The sequence below is a fragment of the Aquarana catesbeiana genome, linkage group LG05 (genome assembly GCF_042186555.1).
Source record: "Aquarana catesbeiana isolate 2022-GZ linkage group LG05, ASM4218655v1, whole genome shotgun sequence".
Classification (NCBI taxonomy): Eukaryota; Metazoa; Chordata; class Amphibia; order Anura; family Ranidae; genus Aquarana; species Aquarana catesbeiana.
Genome location: NC_133328.1, coordinates 649315500 through 649335700, shown reverse-complemented (window position 1 = coordinate 649335700; position 20201 = coordinate 649315500). Strand labels below are relative to the sequence as shown.

At 53.2% G+C, this 20201-nt stretch overlaps 1 protein-coding gene across 1 annotated transcript in view; it reads left to right on the top strand.

Annotated features, from left to right (window-relative positions):
* LOC141145674 (uncharacterized) overlaps positions 1 to 17697 on the top strand; it is a 27779-nt gene extending 10082 nt beyond the window's left edge. Inside the window, exons 9-25 of the mRNA XM_073632521.1 lie at positions 2054 to 2191; positions 2639 to 2758; positions 4577 to 4738; positions 5302 to 5394; positions 6880 to 7032; positions 7109 to 7195; positions 7281 to 7439; positions 7628 to 7708; positions 9992 to 10144; positions 11043 to 11192; positions 11359 to 11514; positions 12945 to 13103; positions 14616 to 14738; positions 14824 to 14958; positions 15346 to 15621; positions 15726 to 15850; positions 17345 to 17697. Coding sequence (XP_073488622.1) covers positions 2054 to 2191; positions 2639 to 2758; positions 4577 to 4738; positions 5302 to 5394; positions 6880 to 7032; positions 7109 to 7195; positions 7281 to 7439; positions 7628 to 7708; positions 9992 to 10144; positions 11043 to 11192; positions 11359 to 11514; positions 12945 to 13103; positions 14616 to 14738; positions 14824 to 14958; positions 15346 to 15353 — 1877 coding nt within the window. The 3' untranslated portion in view covers positions 15354 to 15621; positions 15726 to 15850; positions 17345 to 17697. The remainder of the gene's footprint in view (positions 1 to 2053; positions 2192 to 2638; positions 2759 to 4576; positions 4739 to 5301; positions 5395 to 6879; positions 7033 to 7108; positions 7196 to 7280; positions 7440 to 7627; positions 7709 to 9991; positions 10145 to 11042; positions 11193 to 11358; positions 11515 to 12944; positions 13104 to 14615; positions 14739 to 14823; positions 14959 to 15345; positions 15622 to 15725; positions 15851 to 17344) is intronic.
* The last annotated feature ends 2504 nt before the right edge of the window (positions 17698 to 20201 follow it).

Sequence of the window (20201 nt, the reverse complement as noted above, 5' to 3'; positions counted from 1 at the left end):
GCAGGAGAGGACGGCGGGAGAGGGGAGCGAAGTTTAAAGGATGGTAGGAGAGGGGAGTGGAGTGAAGAAGGGAGGGGAGTGAAGAGGGCAGTTGGAGAGGGGAGCGGAGTGGAGAGGACGGCGGGAGAGGGAAGCGGAGTGGAGAGGACGGCGGGAGAGGGAAGCGGAGTGGAGAGGACGGCGGGAGAGGGAAGCGGAGTGGAGAGGACGGCGGGAGAGGGAAGCGGAGTGGAGAGGACGGCGGGAGAGGGAAGCGGAGTGGAGAGGACGGCGGGAGAGGGAAGCGGAGTGGAGAGGACGGCGGGAGAGGGAAGCGGAGTGGAGAGGATGGCGGGAGAGAGGGGAGTGGAGAGGACGGTGGGAGCGTGGAGGAGCGTAGTGGAGAGGACGGCGGGAGAGGGAAGCGGATTGGAGAGGATGGTGGGAGAGGGGAGCGGAGTGGAGAGGGAAGCGGAGTGGAGAGGACGGCGGGAGAGGGAAGCGGAGTGGAGAGGACGGCGGGAGAGGGAAGCGGAGTGGAGAGGACGGCGGGAGAGGGAAGCGGAGTGTAGAGGACGGCGGGAGAGGGAAGCGGAGTGGAGAGGACGGCGGGAGAGGGAAGCGGAGTGGAGAGGACGGCGGGAGAGGGAAGCGGAGTGGAGAGGACGGCGGGAGAGGGAAGCGGAGTGGAGAGGACGGCGGGAGAGGGAAGCGGAGTGGAGAGGACGGCGGGAGAGGGAAGCGGAGTGGAGAGGACGGCGGGAGAGGGAAGCGGAGTGGAGAGGACGGCGGGAGAGGAAAGCGGAGTGGAGTGGACGGCGGGAGAGGGAAGCGGAGTGGAGAGGACGGCGGGAGAGGGAAGCGGAGTGGAGAGGATGGCGGGAGAGAGGGGAGTGGAGAGGACGGTGGGAGCGTGGAGGGGAGCGTAGTGGAGAGGACGGCGGGAGAGGGAAGCGGAGTGGAGAGGACGGCGGGAGAGGGAAGTGGAGAGGACGGCGGGAGAGGGAAGCGGAGTGGAGAGGACGGCGGGAGAGGGAAGCGGAGTGGAGAGGACGGCGGGAGAGGGAAGCGGAGTGGAGAGGACGGCGGGAGAGGGGAGTGGAGAGGACGGCGGGAGAGGGAAGCGGAGTGGAGAGGACGGCGGGAGAGGGAAGCGGAGTGGAGAGGACGGCGGGAGAGGGAAGCAGAGTGGAGAGGACGGCGGGAGAGGGAAGCGGAGTGGAGAGGACGGCGGGAGAGGGAAGCGGAGTGGAGAGGACGGCGGGAGAGGGGAGCGGAGTGGAGAGGGAAGCGGAGTGGGGTGGACGGCGGGAGAGGGAGGCGGAGTGGAGAGGACGGCGGGAGAGGGAGGCGGAGTGGAGAGAACGGCGGGAGAGGGAGGCGGAGTGGAGAGGACGGCGGGAGAGGGAAGCGGAGTGGAGAGGACGGCGGGAGAGGGAAGCGGAGTGGAGAGGACGGCGGGAGAGGGAAGCGGAGTGGAGAGGACGGCGGGAGAGGGGAGCGGAGTGGAGAGGACGGCGGGAGAGGGGAGCGGAGTGGAGAGGACGGCGGGAGAGGGGAGCGGAGTGGAGAGGACGGCGGGAGAGGGGAGCGGAGTGGAGAGGACGGCGGGAGAGGGGAGCGGAGTGGAGAGGACGGCGGGAGAGGGGAGCGGAGTGGAGAGGACGGCGGGAGAGGGGAGCGGAGTGGAGAGGACGGCGGGAGAGGGGAGCGGAGTGGAGAGGACGGCGGGAGAGGGGAGCGGAGTGGAGAGGACGACGGGAGGGGGAGGCGGATTGGAGAGGACGGCGGGAGAGGCAAGCGGAGTGGAGAGGACGGCGGGAGCGTGGAAGGGAGCGGAGCGTAGTGGAGGGGAGCGGAGCAGAGACAACAGCAGGGGAGAGGGGAGTGGAGAGGATGGTGGGAGAGGGGAGCGGAGTGGAGAGGACGGCGGTGGAGAGGGAAGAGGAGCGGAGTGGAGAGGACGGACATAAGAATGTTCATAGTTGGATTCCAATCAATAAATCCATAAGATTGGTGGTCGGGTCGCCCCTCTCTGATGGCCATTGTGGCTCAATAAGAGTTTTGTCTGCAGATGGAAAATGTCCTCTGATGAGTGTGAGAAACTGTGTGAGGAAGATCCCCAGCTGCTGGGCACCCCCTCCTCCTGTACGTGGCCCTGCCCCCACCTCCGCTGTGCCTGAGTCCTGCCACACCCGCATCGGCACACAAGGTGGGTACCAACTGTTCCTCTGTAGAGTAGTCATGATCCTGGGTGGTTGATAGAGATCCTCCAGCACTCAGCCCTGAGAGCCCTCAAACCATCCAAACTGGCTGCTAACACTGAAATAAAAGCCGAGCTCTCACGTTCCTCGCTCTCACATTCCTCGCTCTCACATTCCTCGCTCTCACATTCCTCACTCTGGTGCCCCTATCTGTGGGATGTGTGAACTGGAATGTGATGAGGGGTCCTCTCCAGGCCGATTTTGGTATTAATTCCTGTAGATGATCCCAGTGTGAGAGCTCCTATAGACTGGGATAGGACCGCACTTTATGAAAACACTGCAATAATGATTAGTCCCGCCCATGTGACCGCCCCCGAGGGTTCTGGTTTGGTTAAGCTGCCAGTTACACTCGTTATGTAACCTGATTTATCACACTGTGTTTCCACTGTGTGCAGGTGGCGGCATGCCGGGGAAGGTAGTGAAGGTGAAGGAAGAGAAGAGTCCGAGCCCCATTCCTACACCCACCAGACAATGGGCCCCGCCCACTGGGAGCCCCAGCAGTCCTGACCGATCAGGTGAGAAACGATTTAAATGTTCCTGTAAGCCGTATGTTATTTTTCCATAATCAGGACCATCAATACCTCCCACAGAGAACTCAGCGAATGATCTTTTACTTCTTCAGTCCACAGAGTTGTACTAATAGATTGGACTCATTGATCCCCAAATTCCCTCAATACGATCTTCCATCTAATAAAAATAATCGCTCCAAAAATAAACCGATTCTCATCAAAGACGTCCCACAAGGATTTATTGACATAGTGCTGTGATTTACCTTTTGTCTGGAATCCCTCCAGAAAAATAGATCACTTCCTGTGCCTAGGCACTCCTGATATCAAGGCACTTCCTGTACCTAGGCATTCCTGATATCAGAACACTTCCTGTGCCTAGGCACTCCTGATATTAGAACACTTCCTGTGCCTATGCACTCCTGATATCAGAACACTTCCTGTGCCTAGGCACTCCTGATATCAGAACACTTCCTGTGCCTAGGCACTCCTGATATCAAGGCACTTCCTGTACCTAGGCACTCCTGATATCAGGGCACTTCCTGTACCTAGGCACTCCTGATAGGGCGCTTCCAGTGCCTAGGCACTCCTGATATCACGGTGCTTCCAGTGCCTAGGCACTCCTGATATCATGGTGCTTCCTATGCCTAGGCACTCCTGATAGGGCGCTTCCCGTGCCTAGGCACTCCTGATATCAGAGCGCTTCTCGCGCCTAGACACTCCTGACACCAGGGCACGTCCTGCACCTAGGCACTCCTGACATCAGGCGCTTCCAGTGCCTAGGCACTCCGGACACCAGGGCACATCCTGTGCCTAGGCACTCCTGACATCAAGGCGCTTCCTGTGCTGCATCCTCACATCTGTATATCTGCAGTGTGAGATCATCTAAGGCATTGCTGTCTCTGACTTCTGGACTCCCAAGATTTGGAGTGAGATTTTGGCGATGTCTCTAGTGTTCTCCTTGCTGGAGGCTGACATTAAAAGGAAAGCTCTGCCTGTACCAAGATGGCCGCCTCCACACAATAACCCAGTGCAGAACAAGACACGGTAAGTTGTCAGTAATGGGGAAAAGATCAGCTGCAGGAAGACCACAGACAATACTAGTGACTAGTCCTTCGTCCTTTGTCTACTGTTTTTGGGTCCAGCTTACAGACTTCAGCTCCTTCTCCTCTTAAGCCCCAAAGTCAAATCTCCTGCAAATAGGATTTATGAATAAAGTTATTGCAAATAAATAAAAGGAACACATAGTCCAGGCTTCTGATGCTTATAGGAGGTGGGGGTGGTGTCACTGCTACCTCCTGGGATAGCTGGGAGCTTGGAATCCTGCGAGATTATTCCCCATGTAATGGGCTGCAGTGCATTCTTAGCTCGCAGAGGCCACTTGCAGCCTGTAGATGGCAGTGTGTCCCTGCATAATATTATAATTGTCTGATACAATTACAGTATTTAACAAAAAAAAAAAAAAAAAATTATTCATGGAGTTACATAGTAACCAATGCAATGCTGATACTACTAAACCCGACCTGGGCGTCCAGGATTCACTTACCTCTGGGCACAGAAGGGTTAAACATTGTGACAGCGCAGCCAGTGCCGTATAAAGTATCCATTATGAAATATTTTGTCATTGCTTGTGCATGGAGCTAGTACTCAATACCAGAAAATGGGGGGACAAGAGAGCCTAGTAGGGTGTAAAGAATCTCCATATATATGATGGGATTGGTGACGTATAGCGCCATCTTCTGGGTCGGCTTTGATTGGTTCAGTTCTGGATACCCCACTGGAGGTTCCCCCCCCCCCCGTGTGATCACTCTGCCCTTGTCTGTCTAGGAACACCGTCTACAAACGTCCATCTCAGTGGCCTTAGGAGACTCATGGAGGAGATCCCGGTGGCGGAATCCAGCAGCTCTTCCCGCGCTATGTACAACATCGCCATCGGACACTCCATGATGAGGAGACACGACAGGACCAACTTCCTGTCCTACTACAACGGTGAGTTCAGGATGGTGGAGAGGTTTAGAGCAGGTAGGTCCTCAGGTACCCCCAACAGGTCATGTCTTCAGGATTTCCTTGACCTTGCCACACGTGCTTTACACCAATAGCAAGGGCTTGGTATTTATTATAGCTATTTCATCCCCAAACATGGCCTGTTGGGGGTACTTTGAGGGCTGCGGTTGGGAACCACTGATTTTGAGGTTCTACGTTGTGGGGTAAGGTCTCCTTCAATCACACAAGTGACTGGAGGACCGGGTGGTAGATACTTACCCGATGACCTCCACGACCAACCCTTCCCATTTTCCTTCGCCACCTCTTGAAAGGTAAGTGATATTCAGGGGTGTCTGAGCCGCCTTTACCAACACTTAAGGGCCAGTTGAAGACATTTGTGTACACAGATATAAGACAGCTGTGTGTACCAGAACCTCCTAACGCCCCTCCCCCGTGTCAGTCTGGCCAAACAGCTGACAGGTCCCCTTTGTTTTGTATAATGGAGTCTTCAGAGCCATGTGATATTCGGGGTGACCACTGATGATCCCCCATCTTCTTCCCTTTTGCAGATGATGGCATCTTCCAGGCCGAGCTGAATGATAACACGGTGGCGTCTGTGGATTCGGTGTACAGCGATGATACCAGCTTGTCCTCCGAGAACTGTGAGATCCATTCCTCTTTGAACAGCTATGGCGGGAATATACTGAGCATCGCATATCACCCCGGGGTGGGGGCGGGGGTATTTAGAGACGCCCAGGCTCAGTGACCCAGCAAGTACTGGAGCCAGAGACAGACCACCAATCATGGGCAGGACAGAGCAGAAGTCTCCACAGCCTGTCAATTGTGGTGTGATGTCATGGTGGGCGGGACAAAGCAAAGTCTCCTGGCCTGTCAAGGTCATGGGGGGGCGGGACAGAGCAGTAGTCAATCATGGTGTAATGTCATGGTGGGCGGGACAGAGCAGAAGTCTCCTAGCTTGTCAATCATGGTGTGATGTCATGGTGGATGGGACAGAGCAGAGGTCTCCCAGCTTGTCAATCATGGTGTGATGTCATGGTGGGTGGGACAGAGCAGAGGTCTCCCAGCTTGTCAATCATGGTGTGATGTCATGGTGGGTGGGACAGAGCAGAGGTGTCCCAGCTTGTCAATCGTGTGATGTCATGTTGGGTGGGACAGAGCAGAGGACAGGCCGGGAGACAATCATTGTGTGATGTCATGGTGGGCGGGACAGAGCAGAGGTCTCCCGGCCTGTCAAGGTCATGGGGGGCGGGACAGAGCAGTAGTCAATCATGGTGGGCGGGACAGAGCAGGGTCTCCCAGCTTGTCAATCATGGTGTGATGTCATGCTGCGTGGGACAGAGCAGAAGTCTCCCAGCTTGTCAATCATGGTGTAATGTCATGGTGGTTGGGACAGAGCAGAGGTCTCCCAGCTTGTCAATCATGGTGTGATGTCATGGTGGGTGGGACAGAGCAGAGGTGTCCAAGCTTGTCAATCGTGTGATGTCATGTTGGGTGGGACAGAGCAGAGGACAGGCCGGGAGACAATCATTGTGTGATGTCATGGTGGGCGGGACAGAGCAGAGGTGTCCCAGCTTGTCAATCGTGTGATGTCATGTTGGGTGGGACAGAGCAGAGGACAGGCCGGGAGACAATCATTGTGTGATGTCATGGTGGGCGGGACAGAGCAGAGGTCTCCCGGCCTGTCAAATCGTGTGATGTCATGGTGGGGGGGACAGCAGAGGTCTCCAGGCCTGTCAATCATGGTGTGATGTCATGGTGGGCGGGACAGAGCAGGAGTTTGAGATTCCCAAGCTCGCTCAGGTGATTGGCTGGGTGCTGTCATGTGATCCTCCATACCTGGAAGTACCAGGTCCTTTCCTTGCTCCTGGCAGTGGAGCTGAGTGGTGGGTGATGTGAAGGGTGGCATTAAAGGGCACCTTAATTTTTTTTTACACCTTCTATTTTTTGGGGGGGACCTTCACCCCCAAATACCTATTCTGCTGGTCCCAGAGGGGGGTAGAATGGACAAATCACAGCTTTGTGTTCCCCCTTAAGAATGTCTCCTTTAAGGACTCTCCCTTCTCTAATGATGGTCTTCAGAGGCTGTTCATGGTAACATTGAAGTTTTCTGTACTTCACCCCCTCAGTGGATCCCTCGTATTCAGCGATCGGTGGGCTGCAGCGGGTGGTGAGCGAGTTTGCAGAGCTGGGCTCGGTCAGTCCTTTGGTGGCAGTTTCCGTACCGCCGTCCACCGGCGCCCAGGAAGGACACGGACTGAAGGCCAAGGAGCCGACACCCGGTGAGTGCAAAATGTGAGTGTTTTCCCGGTCCCCTGACCCTGTATGGCCGGTACTAATGTTCATCCTTCTCCGCAGGTTCCGCTCCTCGTCTGAACGATGCCGGGAGGGGGTCGCAGAGGGGGATGCTGGTGAGCACGGCGAGTGCCTGTTCAACTGAGAATGGTGAGAGCCGTAGGCCAATCAGAGCTCTTCTTGATGTGACCCGTGATCCTGATTTGTGTCATCCCGCGACTCATCTTCTCTACAGGGGAGGCTGCGTACGCGGCGCTGTGCGGATTACAGAAGGTCGTCCGCGGCTTCAATGAGCAAGAATGCGTGAGCCCCTTCACAGCGGTGCGGAGCGCCCCCCATCATGGCGGCCTGAGGGAGAGTCTGACCAAGAGAAGCTTCACCCAGGAGGAGGAAGGTGATGACCACCATTGGGGTTATGAGGATGGGTTGTGTCTGGATGGGGAGGGGTGCACTTGGGTCCCAATCTTTTCTCCGGGATCCATGATTGGTGTGTCCACATGTAGCGGGGGAGGGGTCTGAACTGTGGGCCCCTCATTGAGGTGATCCCCCACTAACAGCTCCTTCTTTTCTCTGTGTCTCCAGGTGAATCTCCACAGCTTCCGGATTCTTCTCCAGCCCTGGCCACTCGCTTCCTGTGTGAGGGGTCCTGGCTTCCCAATGCTGGTGAGATGCTGAGAATGAGAGGAAGTGTGCAGAACCTCTCCAATTATAGCGCCCCCTCCATGTCTCCAGTTATAGCGCCCCCTCCATGTCTCCAGTTATAGCGCCCCCTCCATGTCTCCAGTTATAGCGCCCCCTCCATATCTCCAATGATAGCGTCCCCTCCATGTCTCCAGTTATAGCGCCCCCTCCATGTCTCCAGTTATAGCGCCCCCTCCGTGTCTCCAATTATAGCGCCCCCTCCGTGTCTCCAGTTATAGCAACCCCTCCATATCTCCAATGATAGCGTCCCCTCCATGTCTCCAGTTATAGCGTCCCCTCCGTGTCTCCAGTTATAGCAACCCCTCCATATCTCCAATGATAGCGTCCCCTCCATGTCTCCAGTTATAGCGCCCCCTCCATGTCTCCAGTTATAGCGCCCCCTCCATGTCTCCAGTTATAGCGTCCCTTCCATATCCCCAATGATAGCGTCCCCTCCATGTCTCCAGTTATAGCGTCCCCTCCATGTCTCCAGTTATAGCGCCCCCTCCATGTCTCCAGTTATAGCAACCCCTCCATATCTCCAATGATAGCGTCCCCTCCATGTCTCCAGTTATAGCGTCCCCTCCGTGTCTCCAGTTATAGCGTCCCCTTCATATCTCCAATGATAGCGTCCCCTCCGTGTCTCCAGTTATAGCGCCCCCTCCATGTCTCCAGTTATAGCGTCCCCTCCATGTCTCCAGTTATAGCGTCCCCTCCGTGTCTCCAGTTATAGCGTCCCCTCCGTGTCTCCAGTTATAGCGTCCCCTCCGTGTCTCCAGTTATAGCGCCCCCACCATGTCTCCAGTTATAGCGCCCCCTCCGTGTCTCCAGTTATAGCGTCCCCTCCATGTCTCCAGTTATAGCGTCCCCTCCGTGTCTCCAGTTATAGCGTCCCCTCCGTGTCTCCAGTTATAGCGTCCCCTCCGTGTCTCCAGTTATAGCGTCCCCTCCGTGTCTCCAGTTATAGCGTCCCCTCCATGTCTCCAGTTATAGCGCCCCCTCCATGTCTCCAGTTATAGCGTCCCCTCCGTGTCTCCAGTTATAGCGTCCCCTCCGTGTCTCCAGTTATAGCGTCCCCTCCATGTCTCCAGTTATAGCGTCCCCTCCATGTCTCCAGTTATAGCGTCCCCTCCATGTCTCCAGTTATAGCAACCCCTCCATATCTCCAATGATAGCGTCCCCTCCATGTCTCCAGTTATAGCGTCCCCTCCGTGTCTCCAGTTATAGCGTCCCCTTCATATCTCCAATGATAGCGTCCCCTCCATGTCTCCAGTTATAGCGTCCCCTCGGTGTCTCCAGTTACAGCGCCCCCTCCATGTCTCCAGTTATAGCGTCCCCTCCGTGTCTCCAGTTATAGCGTCCCCTCCGTGTCTCCAGTTATAGCGTCCCCTCCGTGTCTCCAGTTATAGCGCCCCCTCCATGTCTCCAGTTATAGCGCCCCCACCATGTCTCCAATTATAGCGTTCCCTCCGTGTCTCCAGTTATAGCGTCCCCTCAGTGTCTCCAGTTACAGCGCCCCCTCCATGTCTCCAGTTATAGCACCCCCACCATGTCTCCAGTTATAGCGTCCCTTCCATATCCCCAATGATGGCGTCCCCTCCGTGTCTCCAGTTATAGCGCCCCCTCCATGTCTCCAGTTATAGCGCCCCCTCCATGTCTCCAGTTATAGCGCCCCCTCCATGTCTCCAGTTATAGCGCCCCCTCCATATCCCCAATGATAGCATCCCCTCCATATCCCCAATGATAGCGTCCCCTCCGTGTCTCCAGTTATAGCGTCCCCTCCATGTCTCCAGTTATAGCGCCCCCTCCATGTCTCCAGTTATAGCGCCCCCTCCGTGTCTCCAGTTATAGCGTCCCCTCCATGTCTCCAGTTATAGCGCCCCCACCATGTCTCCAGTTATAGCGCCCCCTCCGTGTCTCCAGTTATAGCGTCCCCTCCATGTCTCCAGTTATAGCGCCCCCTCCGTGTCTCCAGTTATAGCGTCCCCTCCATGTCTCTGGTACCATGTCTCCGGTTGTAGGGCCCCTGCCGTGTCTCCAGTTTAAGGCACCCCCCCCCCCCCCCCCCCGCGGGTTAAAATCCAACATTTTACAGTTCGAGTTGTGATTTATTTGTTATCTTTGAGACACGGCCATCTAAGTAGCAAACAAAATAGAAAAGTAAAAAAAAAATTAAGCTTACACTGCCACATTTCTTGGTGTAGCGTCTCCAGTTTTAGGGCCCCCACCGTGTCTCTAAACTATCCTCTCTCTCTCCCCCTACAGACTCCTCATACTCTGCCCTCAGCGGACTACAGAAAGTGGTGAATGGCTTCTCTGATCTCGGTTGTGTCAGTCCATTCTCAGCAGTCAGCACATCCGCCAGTGAAAGCGCCATAGAAATTTGCTCCCGGAAAAAGAGCGAACAGCCGTCCCTGGGTGAGGAGACTGAAACCTTTCCGCCTGTCTGTAAATTTCCCCCGGAAAGTTCACCATTTCTCAGAAAATCCTGACTGAAGGTGTCCTTCATGGATTCATGAGATCTGCTTGGGTTCAGTGTCCGCCTGCTGGGGCTTTGACGATTATTAGATATACGAGTGGACAATAACTTCCGTTGTTTCAGCCAATCAGAATCTGTGGTATTAGGGGGTCATTCATAGAGTCTGACCTGATTATTCTGTATCCTTGGTGAAGCCATATTTATTTCCTACAATGCCTCTGTGCCCCAGGAATCCACAAACACTAATACTGATTAACACTTGACTATTTGTTGACATTGTCTCGGTACTTTGGGCCCCGACCTGCATCCTTTATAAGTACAGTGACAATCCTTGTCCCTGAATGCTGGGCTCCAGACTGGGTCCTTTATAAGTACGGTGACAATCCTTGTCTCGGTACGCTGGAGCCCCGAGCCCCCCCCCCCCCGGTGACGGCCCTTGTCTCGGTACGCTGACCCCCCCTGGTGGCGGTCCTTGTCTCATTACGCTGACCCCCCGGTGACGGTCCTTGTCTCGGTGCACTGACCCCCCGGTGACGGTCCTTGTCCCAGTACGCTGACCCCCCGGTGACGGTCCTTGTCTCGGTATGCTGACCCACCCCGGTGACCGTCCTTGCCTCAGTATGCCGACCCCCCGGTGACGGTCCTTGTCTCAGTACGCTGACCCCCCGGTGACGGTCCTTGTCTCAGTACGCTGACCCCCCGGTGACGGTCCTTTTCTCTGTATGCTGACCCACCCCGGTGACAGTTCTTGTCTCAGGTACGCCGGGCCCCCGATGGGTTGTTGCTATTATTCAGTGTTAGAAGATGTGTGTAAATGATGTGTTCTCTCCTGTACAGACACCTCCTGTTCTGCTCTCTGTGGGCTGAAGAAGGGGGTTAATGGTGTCCCCGACAGCAGCTGTGTGAGCCCGGCCACAGCGTCCAGTAACCCTTCCAGTGTGGGAGAGCCGGACCCCGTTGTGAGGAGGAGATGTGAGCAAAGCGAAGGTCAGTCGGGTCGTTTCCAAGCCAAAATCCTCCATATAATGACACGTGCCAACAGTAGACTGCATGATAGGCCCCCTATCCTGTGTATTGGGGGGAAGGGGGGAAATGACTTTATCAGCTGTCTGTGTCCAGCTCGGGTCTCATTCTATTTATCTATGTCTTCCAGTCCACAGAGACTCTGCACTCTCTCATGGACCATCCAACAATCCGCAAAGGAATCCTCCCCGGCCCAGCGGTCAGTGTATCGACCTGACGCAGGAAGAGGAGCCAGCAGGCGCTAAAGCCAGAACACCCAATCAGGAGAAGCAGAGCTTCAGGAATGGTAAATGCTTCCTCCATCTACAGGACAGTGTTTGTACCTCCTGGGTTGTTCTCCTCTATGGAACATGTCCAAGGGTGTTCCTTCTCTATGGAGCATGTCCAAGGGTGTTCCTTCTCTATGGAGCATGTCCAAGGATGGTCCTTCTCTATGGAGCATGTCCATGGGTGGTCCTTCTCTATGGAGCATGTCCATGGGTGGTCCTTCTCTATGGAGCATGTCCATGTGTGGTCCTTCTCTATGGAGCATGTCCATGTGTGGTCCTTCTCTATGGAGCATGTCCATGGGTGGTCCTTCTCTATGGAGCATGTTCATGGGTGGTCCTTCTCTATGGAGCGTGTCCATGGGTGGTCCTTCTTTATGGAGCCTGTCCATGGGTGGTCCTTCTCTATGGAGCATGTCCAAGGGTGGTCCTTCTCTATGGAGCATGTCCAAGGGTGTTCCTTCTCTATGGAGCATGTCCAAGGGTGGTCCTTCTCTATGGAGCATGTCCAAGGGTGGTCCTTCTCTATGAAGCATGTCCATGGGTGGTCCTTCTCTATGGAGCATGTCCATGTGTGGTCCTTCTCTATGGAGCATGTCCATGGGTGGTCCTTCTCTATGGAGCGTGTCCATGGGTGGTCCTTCTTTATGGAGCGTGTCCATGGGTGGTCCTTCTCTATGGAGCATGTCCAAGGATGGTCCTTCTCTATGGAGCATGTCCAAGGATGGTCCTTCTCTATGGAGCATGTCCATGGGTGGTCCTTCTCTATGGAGCATGTCCAAGGATGGTCCTTCTCTATGGAGCATGTCCAAGGATGGTCCTTCTCTATGGAGCATGTCCAAGGATGGTCCTTCTCTATGGAGCATGTCCATGGGTGGTCCTTCTCTATGGAGCATGTCCATGGGTGGTCCTTCTCTATGGAGCATGTCCATGGGTGGTCCTTCTTTATGGAGCATGTCCATGGGTGGTCCTTCTCTATGGAGCATGTCCATGGGTGGTCCTTCTCTATGGAGCATGTCCATGGGTGGGCCTTCTCTATGGAGCATGTCCATGGGTGGTCCTTCTCTATGGAGCATGTCCATGGGTGGTCCTTCTCTATGGAGCATGTTCAAGAGTGGTCCTTTTCTGTGGAGTATATTCAAGGGTGGTCCTTCTCTATTGAACATGTTCAAGGGTGGTCCTTCTCTATTTAGCATGTCCAAGGGTGTTCCGTCTCTATGGAGCATGTCTATGGGTGGTCCTTCTCTATGGACCATGTTCATGGGTGGTCCTTCTCTATGGACCATGTTCATGGGTGGTCCTTCTCTATGGACCATGTTCATGGATGGTCCTTCTCTATGGACCAGGTAAATGGGTGGTCCTTCTCTGTGGAGCATGTTTTATGTTTACTAATGCTTTAAGAGATCCAGAACAATCTGTACAGTAATGAAAATGCCTTTTCTTGTAACAGACCGAACCCCAGAATCGTCCAGTGGCCAGGCCACAAAGCCAATGGGGGAGCGGACCAGACCCCCTGCCAGCTCCCAGCTCATCGATCTGACGGAAGAGGAGGAGGCGCCGGTCAGGCACAAAGTACCGAGCTCAGAGGCCGGCAGGAAATTTCATTCTGGTAAGAGGACAGGGAATGGAAATCTGAAGATGGTGGGACTGTTCAGTCCTGCTGTCCCTCAGCAGCGGCCAATCCCTGAATAGGATGACAAAAATGAAACTCATAGCTTTGTGACCCCCCCCCCCCCCAATTTAACCTGCAGCCATAGTCACATTGGTGACCTTTAGCAAGCCTGCTGGGTCTCTGGAGGAATGCCTTCTGGAGGTGGAGTCATAGGTCATGTGATGCATTTATTAGGAACACTGGGTGCATTTACCCAGAAGCCCCCTCTTTCCAGGGGAGGGAAGTCACATTCTCCATTCTTGGTTTTAGGGCTTATTTACACTTGCTTGGACTTTAACACACATGAAAGTGCCTACTGTTTCAACATGCTTTTTTGAAGTGTTTTTGATACTTCAGTAAAGCTTTAATGAAGCTTGGCAAATGCCCTGCGTGTGTTGATTTTCTATTTGTTTTAAAGGTAGTAGAACCCCAGCTCAGTACTACCCCTGTTCAGCAGATCTGCGGCTTATTAGTACCTTTCTTCAGCAGATACCCCGCTCAGTAGTAACCCCCAGCTCTGCTGATCCCTCACTCAGTAGTAACCCCCAGCTCTGCTGATCCCTCACTCAGTAGTAACCCCCAGCTCTGCTGATCCCTCACTCAGTAGTAACCCCCAGCTCTGCTGATCCCCCCCACTAAGTAGTAACCCTGAGCTCTGTTGATTCTCCTCTCAGTAGTAACCCCCCAGCTTTGCTGATCCCCCGCTCAGTAGTAACCCCAGGCTCTGCTGATACCCCACTCAGTAGTAACCCCCAGCTCTGCTGATACCCCGCTCAGTAGTAACCCCGAGCTCTGGTCCCCACTCACCTCCCACTATATTGCTCCCACGCTGCTCACCATGTGTGACATCTGATAGTTTCTCTTGCTCTGGTCCCCCAGCTCTGCTGATCCTCTGCTGCTCAGTCCTCTCTCTCTCCGTTCCCCGCTCTATAGCGATCCCATGTTGCACCACGTGTACCGTCTGCTAGTTGCTTCGCTCCGTTCCCGTCCCCTCTCACCTTCCCGCTGCTCCACCCTGCACACCAGATGTGACGTCTGCACCAGACACTCCCAGAATCTATACACATGACTGCTGATGACGTCTTTCCGGTTCGCTTGTTGGTTTCCCGGTGCATCCTGGAATATCTCATATCTGCAATACCTCCAAAACAAAGTGAAGCCAACGCTAAATAAAAGCCCTTCAAAAACTGCAGGTACTGTAAGCAAGTGTTGTCATAGACTTCTATGGAGGCTTTGGAGATGCTTTGAAGCACCAAGAAAGTGACATGGGATCATGTTTTAAGCAAAGCAAACACAACGTGTGACCAGGACTGTAAGGAACCATTTTATTTAGTGGGAGGAGCTTTGATTGTCAATCAGAGTGTTTTAAAAAAAAGCATCCGATTCCACTTTTCGAAGCAAGTGTAAACAAAGCCTTAGGGTTCCATATTATCTCATTGGATCCTCTAATATGTCTTTCTTTGCTCTCAGCCAGTCAACATAAAGCCACTTCAGACAGGATGCACAGATCCCCCATCACCGCAGCTGCCAGGACACAGAGGGTCGGTGCAGACAGGCCGCTGGACCCGGGGCCCTCCGGAGCCCGTAGAGGAGGTGAGGGTGATATTGGTGTGCGGATGGTCTGCCGGTGTGTGTGGCTGCCGTCATCTCACATCCCGTATGATTGTGTCTTCTCCAGGAATCCCCACCGTAAATGAACACATCAGCGGCCTGGAGAAGCTGCTGAAAGGAGTGCCAACGTTTACCCCACCGAATACCCCCAGCGGGCAGAGGCGTAGCGGGAGCTGGTGGTTTAAAAGCACGTCCCCTCATGGTAATGTATAGGAGGGCATGGCTGACTCTTCCCATTGGGCACCACCCATTAAAATGGTGTAAACTGTTTGTATTGTTTGTACAGGCCAATCAGATTGCAGCTGTCCTTCTCTAGACTGTCAGTTACATTGTTTCCATCTTTCTCTGTGAACTACAGAATCCCCTCCTCCATGTTATAGAGGCAATGGGAAGGTGTTATGTAGTCCTGTCCTAGGGTGACAATGCTGCTCCTCCATAGATATAGAACACTGAGCCTTGTAATCCTAGAACAGTATATGACTGGAGAAGGACAGATTGGACTGTAATTGTGATTTAGGGAAATGGTGTATGGAGTGAGCAGAACTGGGAGCTCTCGGATTTAGTCTCAATCTCTCCTCTTGTCCTCCAGAGACGTGAATGGCCGCAGTGATCACCGTTGCTGGACACGAAGGGCGAGGGAATGGGCGTGATTGTGACCTTACAAAAGCATTTTATTGTAAGAGACAGAACATTAAGGGGGGATCCTGCCTATCACATGGATCTGAAGATCTCACAACACTGGGAGGAAATCACTGACAATCTCAATGGGTTTACAGACATTACCAATAACCTGGAGAGACATCGGCCGGGGGCCACAATGACCAGACGCAGATAAGGGAGGGTAGCGTGGATGTCCAAAGTGTTGGTGAGTACTTGTGCTGCAAGCGGACGGAGGTCACGTCTGAGGAAAGTGAAACCTATTGGATTGTTTGGTCATTTCCCTGAATTCTTGTTACCTTATCTCCACAGGGGGCGCTGCTCCATGAACATGATTCCAATAGAAGGCCATCAATGTGGTAGACAAGGCTTCAGATACGCCATCTATAATCTGCGTCACTCAGAGCAGCTAAGACATGGCGGACGAACTGCCTATGGTATGTATACACACTCATTGGGTGAAGGGTGTATTAAAGGGAACAGATACTTTTTATTGGTATTTATACTACATGGCCAAAAGTAAGTGGACCCCCCCTCCAAATGATGGAGTTCAGGTGTCTCTAGTGAAGGGTACTGGTAAATCCCCATCATAAAAAAGACATTGTAGACAATTATTTTCCGCCAACCTTGTGGTAACAGATTGGTGAAGACCAGTTCTGTTCCAGCATGACTGTGCCCCCCCTGTGTACAAAGCCAGCTCCATAAAGGCATGACGTGACCAGCTTGGACCAGCTCCATAAAGACATGATGTGACCAGTTTGGACCAGCTCCATAAAGACATGATGTGACCAGTTTGGACCAGCTCCACAAAGACATGGATTGACCAGTTTGGACCAGCTCCATAAAGATATGTGTTGAGTAGTTTGGACCATCTCCATAAAGACATAGGTTGACTAGTTTGAACCAACTCCATAAAGACATGGGTTGGCCAGTTTGAACCAGCTCCATGAAGACATGGGTTGGCCAGTTTGAACCAGCTCCATGAAGACATGGGTTGGCCAGTTTGAACCAGCTCCATGAAGACATGGGTTGGCCAGTTTGAACCAGCTCCATGAAGACATGGGTTGGCCAGTTTGAACCAGCTCCAGGAAGACATGGGTTAACCAGTTTGAACCAGCTCCATGAAGACATGGATTGATCAGTTTGGACCAGCTCCATAAAGACATGGGTTGACCAGTTTGGTGTGCATACCTGAGTTCTCAATGACAGCCAGGATTGAGAGCCCCCAGCTGTGCATACCTGAGACATCAATGACAACCGACATTGAAAACCCCCAGCGTTGCCTACCTGAGCTATCAATGTTGGGATTGAAAGCCCCCAGCTGTGCATACCTGAGCTGTCAATGTTGGGATTGAGATCCCCCAGCTCTGCATACTTGAGCTGTCAATGACAACCGTCATTGAAAACCACCAGCCTTGCATACCTGAGCTGTCAATGTTGGGATTGAGAGCCCCCAGCTGTGCATACTTGAGCTGTCAATGTTGGGATTGAGAGTCCCCAGCTGTGCATCCCTGAGCTGTCAATATCGGGATTGAGAGCCCCCAGTTGTGCATACCTGAGCTATCAATATCGGGATTGAGAGCCCCCAGCTCTGCATACTTGAGCTGTCAATGACAACCATCATTGAAAACCCCCAGCTGTGCATACCTGAGCTGTCAATGATGGGATTGAGAGCCCCCAGCTGTGCATACCTGAGCTGTCAATGATGGGATTGAGAGCCCCCAGCTGTGCATACCTGAGGGAGGTGTCAATGGCTACTGGCATTGAGAGCCACCAGCCGTGCAAAGTGCTGACTGTTAGTTCTAAAAGTGGATCGTGCTGAGAAATGTTCATGAACAGATTGTGGGTGGTAAGGGGTTAAATATCAACTGGTGTCTGTAATCCTTCTTACTGATAAAATCCCCCCTCCCCCCCTTTTTTTTTTGTCACAGGGCCCGCCTTTCTCTCCACCCCATCACATGATTCTTGAGCATCATTGGACTCTTGAGATGTCATCTCCTTCCCTGCTGTTTCTTAAACTGGTCTGAGCTACGAGGTACGAAGACTCATCTTGCAGATGGCGCTGTTTGCAGAAAAGCGCGGGATTCGCTGGCCTCGCTCCTGTACCTGGCTCCGGGTTCTTCTGGACTTGCTCCTGTACCTGGCTCCGGATCCTCCGGCCTCGCTCCTGTACCTGGCTCCGGATCCTCCGGCCTCGCTCCTTTACCTGGCTCCGGATCCTCCGGCCTCGCTCCTGTACCTGGCTCCGGATCCTCCGGCCTCGCTCCTGTACCTGGCTCTGGATCCTCCAGCCTCGCTCCTGTACCTGGCTCCGGATCCTCCGGCCTCGCTCCTGTACCTGGCTCCGGATCCTCCGGCCTCGCTCCTGTACCTGGCTCCGGATCCTCCGGCCTCGCTCCTGTACCTGGCTCCGGATCCTCCGGCCTCGCTCCTGTACCTGGCTCCGGATCCTCCGGCCTCGCTCCTGTACCTGGCTCCGGATCCTCCGGCCTCGCTCCTGTACCTGGCTCCGGATCCTCCGGCCTCGCTCCTGTACCTGGCTCCGGATCCTCCGGCCTCGCTCCTGTACCTGGCTCCGGATCCTCCGGCCTCGCTCCTGTACCTGGCTCCGGATCCTCCGGCCTCGCTCCTGTACCTGGCTCCGGATCCTCCGGCCTCGCTCCTGTACCTGGCTCCGGATCCTCCGGCCTCGCTCCTGTACCTGGCTCCGGATCCTCCGGCCTCGCTCCTGTACCTGGCTCCGGATCCTCCGGCCTCGCTCCTGTACCTGGCTCCGGATCCTCCGGCCTCGCTCCTGTACCTGGCTCCGGATCCTCTGGCCTCGCTCCTGTACCTGGCTCCGGATCCTCTGGCCTCGCTCCTGTACCTGGCTCCGGATCCTCCGGCCTCGCTCCTGTACCTGGCTCCGGATCCTCCGGCCTCGCTCCTGTACCTGGAGCTGGATCCTCCACAGCTCACCCTGGCCTCCACCACTATCAGCACTACCATAAACACGTTGCAGGCCAGACGGCTTCAGAACTGTTACAGAAATGTCTATTTTTCTACAAGTCACTTTATGTACATAGAACGAACGTCTGACTGTGACAATCTGTACAGATGTATAGAACTTCATCCCACGGGATAACAGGGTCTACCGCTACAGAGACTGAATCTTACCGTGTATAGATTATTTTGTGTGTTCCTGTTTTTTTATAGTCCCGACTTAAACGTTTCTTATATTTTACACCCAACAGATTTGGTCATATCTGGCCAGTAAACGCAGATTAGAGGGCGGCTCATGCAGAAGAGTTATATGTGACGTTCAGCATTACATAAAGGACGAGATATTATTATACCACAAATAACCGATGAACCCCGCGCTCAGAATTATTTTCACAAGTGTTCTCCAAAAAAACCTTAATGTGCAATTGCTGCCACCTTACAATATAAAACTATAACAACCCGTAAGTGGAGTGAGAACCCCCCAACAGGTAGCGCAATTGTTAATAACGCAACCCCTTCAATACCGGGCGCTTTCACCCCCTTCCTGCCCAGGCCAATTTTCAGCTTTCAGCGCTGTCACACTTTTTATAATTTTATCATTTTTTTTCCCACAAATAGAACTTTCTTTGGGTGGTATTTAATCACAGGGACCGGAAGGATTTGCCCCCTTAATGACCAGGGCGTTTTTTGCGATATGGCACTGCGTCACTTTAACTGACAATTGCGCGGTCATGTGACGACGTACCCAAAAAAAACTTGACGTCCTTTTTTCCCCACAAATAGAGATTTCTTTTGGTGGTATTTGATCACCTCTGCGGTTTTTATTTTTTGCGATATAAACAAAAAAAAAGCGACAATTTTGGAAGAATAACTATTTTTTACTTTTTGCTATAATAAAAATCCAAAACAAAAAAAAAAAAAGTTCTTTCTCATTTTAGGCCGATATGTATTCTTCTACATATTTTTGGTAAAAAAAAAATCGTAATAAGCGTATATTGATACACGCAAAAGTTACTGCGTCTACAAGTTATGGGATAGATTTCTGGCCTTTTTATTACTTATTTGTTTTTTGTTTTTTTTTTTAGTAATGGCGGTTATCGTCGTTTTTTGCGGGACTGTGACATTGCGGCAGACAGATTGGATACTTTTGACGCTTATTTGGGACCAGTGACATTAATACAACGATCAGAGCTAGAAATAGGCACTGATTACTGTATAAATGTCACTGGCAGGAAAGGGGTTAACACTAGGGGGCGATCAAGGGGTTAAGTGTTCCCTGGGAGGTGTTTTTAACTGTGGGGGGGGAGGGGACTGACTGGGAGTAGAGAGAGAGAGATCTCTGTTCCTGATCACTAAGAACAGTAGATCTCTCTCTACTTCCCTTTCATAACAGGGATCTGTTTGTTTACATTGACCGATCCCCGTTCTGTCTCTCTCAGGAGCGATCGCGGCCACGCGCATTGGCTCCGGCGTCGCACCGCCTATCACTCTTAAAGCGGCCGACGTACACCTACGGCAGTTCGCACAGGGGAGCCAACTTGAGGCACTATAATGATGGCGGCTGGTCGGCAAGCGATTAATTACCACTGGGGTTTTTATTTTTTGCTTAATAAACTAATCAAGACCAAAAATTTTGAAGAAAAAAAAAAAAGTTTTTCTTAGTTTCTGAGACTGCACCGATGGGCAGTGATGAGGCTGCACCGATGGGCAGTGATGAGGCTGCACCGATGGGCAGTGATGAGGCTGCACCGATGGGCAGTGATGAGGCTGCAATGACGGGCAGTGATGAGGTTGCACTGATTGGCA